This window comes from Anarrhichthys ocellatus, unplaced genomic scaffold, assembly GCF_004355925.1.
Source record: "Anarrhichthys ocellatus isolate YVR2014 unplaced genomic scaffold, GSC_Weel_1.0 scaffold15, whole genome shotgun sequence".
Lineage (NCBI taxonomy): Eukaryota > Metazoa > Chordata > Actinopteri > Perciformes > Anarhichadidae > Anarrhichthys > Anarrhichthys ocellatus.
In genome coordinates, this window is record NW_022280045.1 from 4,175,235 (window position 1) to 4,185,378 (window position 10,144).

At 41.9% G+C, this 10,144-nt stretch overlaps 2 protein-coding genes across 3 annotated transcripts in view; one reads left to right on the forward strand and one right to left on the reverse strand.

Moving 5' to 3' along the window:
* extl2 (exostosin-like glycosyltransferase 2) overlaps positions 1-2,385 on the forward strand; it is a 3,423-nt gene extending 1,038 nt beyond the window's left edge. Inside the window, exons 2-5 of one of the 2 annotated variants that reach the window (XM_031854732.1) lie at positions 130-578; positions 702-772; positions 921-1,036; positions 1,169-2,385. In XM_031854732.1, the coding sequence (XP_031710592.1) occupies positions 130-578; positions 702-772; positions 921-1,036; positions 1,169-1,568 (1,036 nt within the window). In that variant the 3' untranslated portion in view covers positions 1,569-2,385. Of the gene's footprint in view, positions 1-123; positions 579-701; positions 773-920; positions 1,037-1,168 lie in introns of both variants that reach the window. The other variant, XM_031854731.1, reaches the window with a different exon arrangement.
* On the reverse strand, positions 1,480-6,682 carry parla (presenilin associated, rhomboid-like a). The gene is made up of 10 exons (XM_031854728.1): positions 6,580-6,682; positions 5,709-5,892; positions 5,495-5,599; positions 5,230-5,362; positions 4,996-5,091; positions 4,675-4,824; positions 4,430-4,500; positions 4,241-4,342; positions 3,935-4,032; positions 1,480-3,355 (listed from the first exon to the last, which is right to left on the reverse strand). The coding sequence occupies exons 1-10, from the start codon at positions 6,657-6,659 to the stop codon at positions 3,238-3,240; spliced, it is 1,137 nt and encodes a 378-aa protein (XP_031710588.1). The 5' UTR covers positions 6,660-6,682; the 3' UTR covers positions 1,480-3,237.
* Positions 6,683-10,144: the final 3,462 nt, after the last annotated feature.

The following is a 10,144-nucleotide window of genomic DNA, read 5'->3' on the forward strand; positions in this document are numbered from 1 at the left end:
TGTAAAGCCACGCTTTCACCATAGCATGTGAATGTATCCTGAGTGGATTCCATTGTAATGCTGGTGGGGCTTAACTATTCTACCTGGGAGTACACTGTAACGGGATGTCCTGTGCCTCACAAGATGCAGGTTCCCCCGATGCTTCATGGGGCTCAAGCGAGCCTATTTGGTCTGGCCAATCCTGCTGCTGCTCCTGGTTGGTGCAGCCTTGACCGCTCTGCTGCCCCCCGCCGAGGACCGAGGAGGCGTCGGTGTCCTGGGAGTGTTGCGCAGGGCAGCGTCACCAAAGGAGACTCCCGCACAGGGCCACCGCGGTGACGGCACAGAGGAGGAGCAGAGGTTCACCATCGTCATTCAAACTTACAACCGCACCGATATTTTGCTCCAACTCCTGAACCATTACCAGGCAGTGCCTCACCTTCAACAGATCGTCATAGTGTGGAACAACATCGGGACGCAGACACCCCTGAAGTTATGGAACTCTTTGCGGCCTCATCCGGTCCCCGTGGTCTTCAATGAGCAGACGAGCAATCAAATGCGCAACAGACTACAACCGTTACCTGAGATCGATACTGATGGTGAGTACGTCTTTCAGCTTGCATATTGTGTATGCTTTGAGCTGTGGATATTAAATATGGATCGACCTATATGTTGTGCCTGTTTCAACCTTGTTTAAGTGGCGTTTGCTTTTTGATGCTTAGCCGTGCTGATGCTGGATGACGACACCCTGGTCAGTGTTCCTGACATCAGTTTTGCTTTCTCCGTCTGGAAGGTAAAAAGCTTCAGGGGACAATGTCGATGACAGTGATTCAAATTCTGTGTTTGAATTACATTGATAATGTAAACAAAGAAAATGCATCATCATCATCATGTGGTACTGCAGTGCACCATACACAATATGACTGACTTTTGTCCCGCAGCAATTTTCAGACCAGATCGTTGGGTTCGTCCCACGGAAACACGTCTCGACACCAGGAGGAGTGTACAGTTACGGCAGCTTTGAACTGCAGGACCCAGAAACAGCTGGAGGTGACAAGTAAGTCGTGCTCTATTTGTTATTATTTTGTCCATCTTATTGGCCTCTTGTTTGTTTTGGTCTTACTATGATGTGAAATGCCTTTTTTTTTTTTTTAAAAGAAATCCTTCTATCTTCATCCACTCACTGCAGATACTCCATGGTGTTAATTGGTGCTGCCTTCTTCCACCGTCGCTACCTGCAGGTCTTCCAGGACCAACCCAGAGCAGTCCACGCGCTGGTGGATGAAACACAGAATTGCGACGACATTGCCATTAACTTTGCTGTCGCGCTGTATTTGAGGGAGCACTCCGTAGGCAGCATCGACAAACCCTCCGGGGTCTTCGTCAAACCCGTGGACTTCCGCAACCTGGAAAAGGATGCCAGCAGCGGGTACCAGGGCATGTGGCATCGCCCCGAACACCTTCTTCAGAGATCCTACTGCCTGAACAGGCTGACGCAGATCTATGGCTTCATGCCACTCCGCTTCTCCAACCTGATGATCTCCCAGTTTGGCTTCCCCAGCTATGCCAACCACAAGAGCAGAGCTTGAGGAGCTGCCACACCGCCGACCGTTTTGGACTGAAAGAAGACAGACTCGAGTAACAGTCTGGTAAGTCTGTGTTTTGATTAATAACACCCGTCTAGGTGAAGGATTAGGTCGACACTGTTGATCCCAGCATGTGTAGGAAGCTCAATTTCAAATTTCACAGGGAAATTCTTCTCACATTTTGATGACATTATTGCAATAAAACAGTAGTGATAATATAGTGTTTCGAGCTCAAAGTGCTTCTCACAAGAATGTTTGATTGAAGTTTACCTGCTCAGTGTGTTGCTGCTGAGCAGTTCAACCATTGCATCTGCAGGACTATTGCTGACAATCAGCATTTTCTGCACATGGCCGAGTCTGATGAATCGTCCATATTTGATAAGGTAATAATCTGTATATTGTTACCAAAGCTGCCTTACCTTAACTGTGAACAGCCCTCCCAGTGGATTGTAGTTCTTTTGTAGCCAGCAGGTGTCAGTCTCAGATCTGCTTTTTACAATTTGCCTCTTTTGTAACCACGAGTTTACAGCGTTGATGCTGACTCGTTCAAATTCTTGTTTTATTACCTTTTTATAGTTGTTTATGGTAAGGGTAACTTCTCTGAGCTTGTGTACACGTCCCCAAACGTTTAAAATACTTGTTAGACGATGTAGATATTCATTTTCTCTACCTAAAGTGTGAATTTGTGAATAAAATAGAATTATTGCAGGTATTAAACGCATTCCAACAATCGTAATGTACAGTACTATGCATGCATGGACAATCGTTTGTAAGACTATCATGTGACTCTGTTAAATAAAGCCAACACTTTTTCTCTGAACAGAATTTGTGGATGAATTCCTAATTAGTTAATAAGTTAGTCCTGGAAACAGGTGAACAGAGGTCAGCATCCTGAGAAGCACTGAATGATTGAAGAATCAAGTGACGGGGCCAAATCTGTGAGTGGGTGGCGTCCTTGTTCAAAGTTTTTATTTTCAAAAGCCAACCTTAGTTTCCAGAGCTTCAAAGTAAAATGACTGACAAATGTATGCACCTTGTTTGTGACAAACATCATCGCCCCTTCTTTTTCTTCACCAGTGTGTAGAAGTATGAGTTCCCACTTGACAAAAATGATGAGGTAGGTAAGTTCTTGTTTCAATGAGGACTAATCCCCCCCCTTTCATTAAAACATAAATGCTCAGATTGTTGAAACTCCAGTTTTAATAGTAACATAAGATCAGCCCACAGGACTGTATATTACAATGATTCGGTCACTGAATCGTACCAGCACTCTGCTTTGTCCGCCCAGGCTTGTGCGAATGTTCTCAATAATATAAAACAGGTAAAATCCAACATGAAGGCTGAAGGTTAGACATCATCACATTATTCAGAGGTAGAGTGGTGATTTGTTTCGTAGCTTGCAGGGTATACTTGTAGAGCAGCAGATGTTATCAGTCTACACAGTAAACATCTGGATTGCAACACTAGGTACAAGGTCTGACCTGTTTTTTTCACATTTCAGGTCAGCTAGGTCTCAGTCGCCTTGAATGAAAAACTATATTTATTAATAAACTAACACCTGACACTCTTGGTGGATGAAAGTGTCCTTGTATATTCTGGGGTAACTGTGGACTCTAGTTCTTTCAAAAAGGATTCAAGAGACCTTGCACCGTCTCATTGTGGTCCAGGTCCACTACCACCAACCTCCTGGTCTGGATCCACCGGCGCCTGGAGAACGCATGTCATGCCACAGCTTCACAAAGGGCTCCCTCTTCCTCCAAATCAGCTTGTGACCGTATGCCACATACCATCTGTAGGGCAAGATGCATGGAGATGGTTAAAATGTACTACAAAACCGCATAATATTAATACACAATAACATTGTTTGAGAAGATTTATGCCACTGTAAGTAGCATAAACCTGAAGTTTTAGCTACAACAATGTGTAAAAACATTTTATAATAACTTGAATAACAGAATCAAAGTATTAATATAGCCGTTTCATGTGATAACAGCTTATGAGTGACTTAATCAGCTATTATCTTGTGACAGAAATTCCATACTTGGTTCACAATGGACCTTTTGGTGAGATTGTTTTCTGCTGTTAAGAATGAACTCTGAACCTCAGCTACAAGAATACTTTTAACTCTTTCACTGCATTTCTTACAATTTAGGCCCAACCCCAAACTTTAGTCTCTTTCACTGCATCTGATGTACTTAGAGGATGAAAGTAAGACTCGGGGTCATTACATTCTCCAATATGAAAAAACTAACAAAATGTATTATTGTTTGTGGCCCATCATTTATCTGGAGAGTTTTTAAATCTTTCTTCCTTACAAAAAAAAACACAAATACATTGTTCTTAATGTTAGAGGAACATTGGCCACTCACACTCCAAAGAGGGCTCCTCCAAGGTGAGCTGCGTGGTCAAACAGCCGCCATCCCAGTATGAGCCCTGCTGTATCTATGGCAACAAGCGCTTTCAGAGCCTAAAGGCAGACCAAGGACAGGAAGTTAAACTCAAATATGCAGACGTAAATCAACAACAACCATCTCTCTGTCATGCACTCAGACATCCGTGCTTACACATCCACTCACTCACTCACTCACACACACACACACACACACACACTCACACACTCACACACACACACACACACACTGGACTTTGTCTGTTTTGCTGATTGAGTCACTTACGTTTCCTGCAGTGAAAGTGATCATGGGGAGGAAGAGTATGCCCAGTTTGGCCTCTGGCATTTTTGCACAAACTGCGGCCAGTACTGCCATGACGGCACCTGACTATGGATCAAACAAAACACAGGTCAACACATTAAGACTGCTGTGCTGCTGTGTTGAGCTGTGGGAAGATTTGAGCAAAACTCTTACTGCTCCCAGGGATGGATGGAGACGTCCAGTCGCAGTTTTACACATGTAGCTGACCATGGTTGAAATCACACCTGAAAGTACACGTTATGATTGAGATGCCACTCAGTATGCAATTAATTGTATGTCTTGAAGATTAAGTTATTTATAATGTGTATTACTTTAAACATTGAAAGCTGAACCTAAATAGATGATGTACGAGATTATTCAATGCAATGTTATTAGACCCTGTTCTTCATTTGACTTACCGGCAGAGAGGTAGACTGCAAGAAACTGCTCCTTGCCTAAGAGAGAGACGATTCCTGATGAGAACGTCCACAGGACATACATGTTGGCCACCATGTGGACAATGGAGTAGTGGCTGAAGGAGGACAGGACCATGGGAAGGTACCGTGTTTCTGGAGGGGGAGAGAATAATGAAGAGAGAAATTGATCATGGTCAGTGGATCCGGCTGTAAATTATACCCATGCAGGAAAAATTATTGCCCTTGCTGTCCTTGTGTAAGCACTTTGATATATTTATTTAATATTTAAAAAAAAAAAACAACTGGTAGAACATGTGTACTCACTGGAAGCTGGGTTGGCCGTGAAGTACTTTATCATGGTTCTTTGCATTGAAGGGATCCGCCAGCAACACAGGACTACAGCATTTACTGCAATGATGCCTGGAAAACAGTAATAAGGATAAGTGACAGTGAAGAAATGTGGGATTAAATTAAAGGCACGTAAAGATGCTGATGCTAATCCATGCAATATGAAGGAACACGGGGACAAAATGAGTCTGTGTCTGCAAAATGAGTTACCGGTGACGATCTTCTGCCCCTCTGTGAGGCTGCTCCAGAAGTCATCCACCATCGACACCAGGAGGATGAGCTGCTGCTGGAAGCCTGACAACTGGTCCCACCAGTCATGCCAGTACGTCATGTCCTGAGACCCCTGTAGTGTATCAACGCGTCATTGAATCATTGTTAGCAGCCTATTCGTTACATACAGTATATATATATATATACTGTATATACGTTGACAGCAGTGGAGGAGAGCCAGCAGTTTGTGTCACTAAAACCTCACCTGTAAGAGTTTTTCTGACTCCGCTTCCTCTTTTGCATTCCGAACTCTTAACTTCAGAGTCTCGTATTGCAGAATGGCCGCTGCACCAAAGGAGCAACCTGTAAACTGACATGGAGTCAGACAGCAACCAAGCAAGCAATGCCGTCACACACTGTCCCAAACCTCAGTGTTGCATGCATCATTCTCCTGCTAGTAGAAGAGTTGGAGGACCTACCCCTACTGTGAACATCAGCGGTTTGAAGAGCGACGGCCTGGGGACTTTGGGAGGAGGTGGGGGCGCTGGCCTGCCAGCCTCAGAGGGAGTAGGTTTTGTTTCCTGGGTGACATTTCCTTTCTTTGTTTCCAGCCTTTTGGCTTCCCGACGGAAACCACACCTCTGTTGGTTCTGTGGGTTCAGTCTGCCAAAAAACAAAACAAAAACACAGTATTAAAACTGAATTTACAGATGTGGTAAATACATATAATGTATGGCAAAGCTTGTAATGTTCATTTTATCTTGAGGTATAGATTCACGTATTTGTAGGGCTGAAACTAATTCTTATTTTTATTATTTATTCACGGTTTGGTTTTTGAAAGTAATTTGTGACAAATGCAGATCACAATATCCTGCAGCCCACAGCGATGTCTTCAAACTGCCCGTTTTGTCTGACTACAGTCTAAAACTAAATATATTAATATGACCAACAACTCTTTTGTTTACCCTGCTGGTTTAATAAAAGCACTAAAACTATCTGTGTATCAGTGATGTAGCTATTCTATGTCAGTAGCAAGCAGGCTGGGCTGTTGGTCAAAACTATAGTTATTTACTTACGAGTCTATAGAATAAGCTAAACATTAGGCTGTAGGAACATCTGGACATTAGTTGTGCTGCTCGATCTGTTCAAGGCAGATACAGATACCACGCTGTACATTTATACTGTAAACAGATGTAATAAGTTATATAGCTGTGTGCTTCAGTCCCGTGAATCTCTTTACAATGACAGTGGGAACAGTTAGGTAATCACACACTGCACACACACACGTCCTGTCAGTGTTATTCCTGCTAAAACAAACCATGCGACCTAAACAGCTTTACGTCTTCTCACCTGGTGCTTCGTGAGGTAGTGTTGGTGGATCGGAGGAACTCTGTTTTAGCCCATTTCATTACGCATCCTCTCCACGCCATGTTTGAGATGACCTCCTGCCTGAAGCCCATCCCACTGCACAGACTGGGAGCTAATGCTGCGTTCAAGGACCCGTCTAAAAGCTCCGACGTCTGAGATCCAATCAAGGGCTCTTGGTTTAACAAAGAGTAGGCTTGACTATATTGTTTATATTAGGTGCAAATAAAAATGTATTGTTATCTATTTGTTTGGTTAATGTATTGCGTATTTATTGTTGAGTTTAATGTATTTCAAAGGCCCATCTACGGATGGGCAGTTCAACAGTGCAGATTATTTTAGGCTATAAATGCTGTGGTGTGTTGCACTGGTTTATCTGAGATACTTGTCCCTATGCAAATAAACATATATACATATAGATAATGTAATTATTTGTATATGTAAGTATACCGGGCCAATAAAGTTAAAAGCAGCTGAGGGTACTGTGTTGTGCAGGCAGTACAACATATTTGTGTTTTTCCGAAGGTAACACTTCACTTCCCTCTAGTGGTGTATGGAAGTACAGATTTGCCAGATGCCAATGAAGAAAGTACATTAAAAGTAATGAACTGAAAAGTACAGTTTCTAAGTACTTTCGATTTTGTGCTATTTTAAACTTTGACTCGACTACATTTCAGAGGGAAATATTGTACTTTTTTACTTTACTACATTTATTTAACAGGCTGTGGCTATGCAGAACTGATGATCAGTTTCTACACAGCAGGAACACAATAGGGAAAGCATAAATAAATAATAAAAGTAAAGATTTAACTACCAAACAGTATATAGAGCAACTCAAATTACACATTAATTCACCAGTAATACTAATTGAATAATGTAACATAATAATATCACTCTGACACTTCTACACAATAAGTACTTTTACTTTTGATAGTTTAAGTTATTTTAACACGTACTTTTACTTGAGTAAAATTTAGTATGCAGGACTTCTACAGAGTATTTTTTCTTTGTTGTATTGATACCTTTACTTAAGTAAAAGTTCAAAAATACTTATTCCACCACTGAAGATCGATTAGAAGTGAAGAAAATACATAAATGAATGTAAAACCTTTGAGCATATATAGAAGAATAAGAAGACGGAGGGATTGAGAACACCGTAAAAATATATGACAATATATGATATATATATATATATGAATATATGACATATTCTTCAGTGTCAAAATATTAGTAAAAATATAATACAATTGCTCTTATTATTATTATTATTATTATTATTAAAACTAAAACCTTTGGTGACCACACTGAAATTTGTTTTCATGAAAACAAGAGAGAATGCAGTCGAAGCCCTGGACTAAACAGTATTGATGGTGTTGCTATTGGCATCTGGACAAGTTCCACAAACTCCTCACAAGCTTGCCAGGGACTCCAGAAATAGGTGAAGAAGGTAGAATTGACAGTGAGAAGGCTGCACTGCAGTGTCTGCAGAGCAACTAGGGCTCTCCTCCAATGCAATATCTGCACTCGGCTTGCTGGGCTATTATAGCTATATAGACAATATTGCACAAAGAAATTCCGTAGATATAGACAAGAATAAAACAAGTTTAGGAGTAGGTAGGTAATTAATCTTAGCTGAGGCAGACAATGCGTTCAGTAGGGACATTATAATACAAGCCAATTATGTAGTTATACAGAAAAGTGTAAAGGTTTCAGGCTAAAGATAACAGTGTACAAAGACAGAAGAGCACGATGCCTTTGCCACTGAATGGACCCAAGGACACGCCGCCTAGTTAGATGATATCCTACGGGTGCAGGTCTGGGGCAAGGGAGGACAGGGAGATGTGGGAGGGCAGGAAGAGGAGGAGGAGGAGGGATGAAGAGAGCAGAGAAGCAAAGGGAGGGATGACAGGAGTGAGCACAGGACCGATTGAGGCGAGGAGGCCAAAAAAAAAGGACCAGAAAGGGTAGAGTGGACGAAAAGAGGTTGAGAATCATAAATATTTAAGTGGCTGCATAAGTTAAAATAGATAAAAAGCTGTTAGGATTTTTGGTAAAAGAGCAATACGATGCATCGGCCCTGCAATGCAACGACACAACCCTCACACACACAAACACACACACACAATCATCTCTCTCTGAATCTGTAGAGGACTATAGGTTATTTTCTGGTCAATGCAGTGCATTTTTTGTTCCCCCAGAGGTGTCCTCTTTCGGGTGCCCTCATCGATTTGCTGTGAACCGACGCCAGCCAGGATTTTGCCTGTGTCAGGGGCCTCGGTCACGTGACAGGAAGTATCTGAAGTCAGAACAACTTGTCATTCATGTAGGACACTCATTTATCTTACTGCAATTACAGTATGTCCAGAAAGAGAGAATAATAAGGACACTCTGACGTTCGGCTCCCATGTTGGTGATTTGGACCCACAGGCAGACGCATGAGGCTGAACGCCATTTGGCCTTGAGGCTTCTATTTCAGCCCAAAGGATAGAAACATCTTATATGAGCAGCACAGTCTTTTTATACCATCAGAGGAAATTCTAGCTGTTATCATAGAGTCCCATCAGAATGCTGACGGCGAGCTTTCCATGACGCTGATCAATGGGCGAGTTAGACAACACCACTGTGACTTGTTGTCTGTTTTGTTCCTGCATTTGGAGACCTGGCGGTCAGAGTGTGACCGTGGCATTCTTCGGGAAGCAGCTGATTTACATTAATAAGCTGTGTGAAGTGGACACTGAGTGGGATTTTAGATAATTCTACCACTGCAAAGTCCTGATGTTTATTTTACCCAAAACACCCCAGAGGATGACAACATCAATCTCTCACTATTCTGTGTTTTTTTTGTTTTAATTTAAGATTTAAAAAATAAATTGCAAACAAAACAAAGATGAGAGCAGCACACTCTTATGCACACACTGTACCTTATATCTGCCCCGGCAATTCACACTGAGTTGATAACACAATACGAGCCACTTCCTCCAGAGTGCAAAGCACAAACCCATTACAATGGAAGAGTCAGCTCATTCCGAATACACAGTGCAGTGTTTGTATATGTACACAATGTCCGTCGGAATTCTACTGCAGTATAATCAAATAACAGGCACAATAAAGAGTCAGATGCTCAGGACAGAAATATTGATTTGTGATTCATTCATTAAATATTGATGTCTCTTGGCAAAATATCATCTACCTTTGCAGAACAGTAAAGCAACATGGTAAGGTATGTGGGCAGCAGGTGTGTGAGGACAGAGCTCACCATAGGCTGTTAATTCAGAAGTAAGCAAACATAGTCTCACTGGCATGTCCTTAAGTATTGCAGATCTTTTTCATGAAACTAGTCCTGACACACCAATGATAAAAAAAATTGCAATTGCTGTACTAATTTGAGGTATAAGTTTGCCAATTTTGTCCCAAAAACCTAGAAAAGAGGATGAGATGGAATATTAAAGTATTCTGGTTTCTCTATTATAAAGTGCATGTTTGGCAACTTTTCTTGTAGACATGAAAGTCTGTAAATCGTATACGCAGCATTCGCAGCATTCTAGATCTG

Coding starts and splice junctions, on each gene's coding strand:
- parla (XM_031854728.1), bottom strand. CDS start 6,659: ATGGCGTGGAGAGGATGCGTAATGAAATGGGCTAAAACAGAGTTCCTC. Junction 5,600..5,708: donor CGCTGATGTTCACAGTAGGG/GTAGGTCCTCCA, acceptor ACTCCATGTCAG/TTTACAGGTTGCTCCTTTGG. Junction 5,092..5,229: donor GGGGCAGAAGATCGTCACCG/GTAACTCATTTT, acceptor ACTGTTTTCCAG/GCATCATTGCAGTAAATGCT.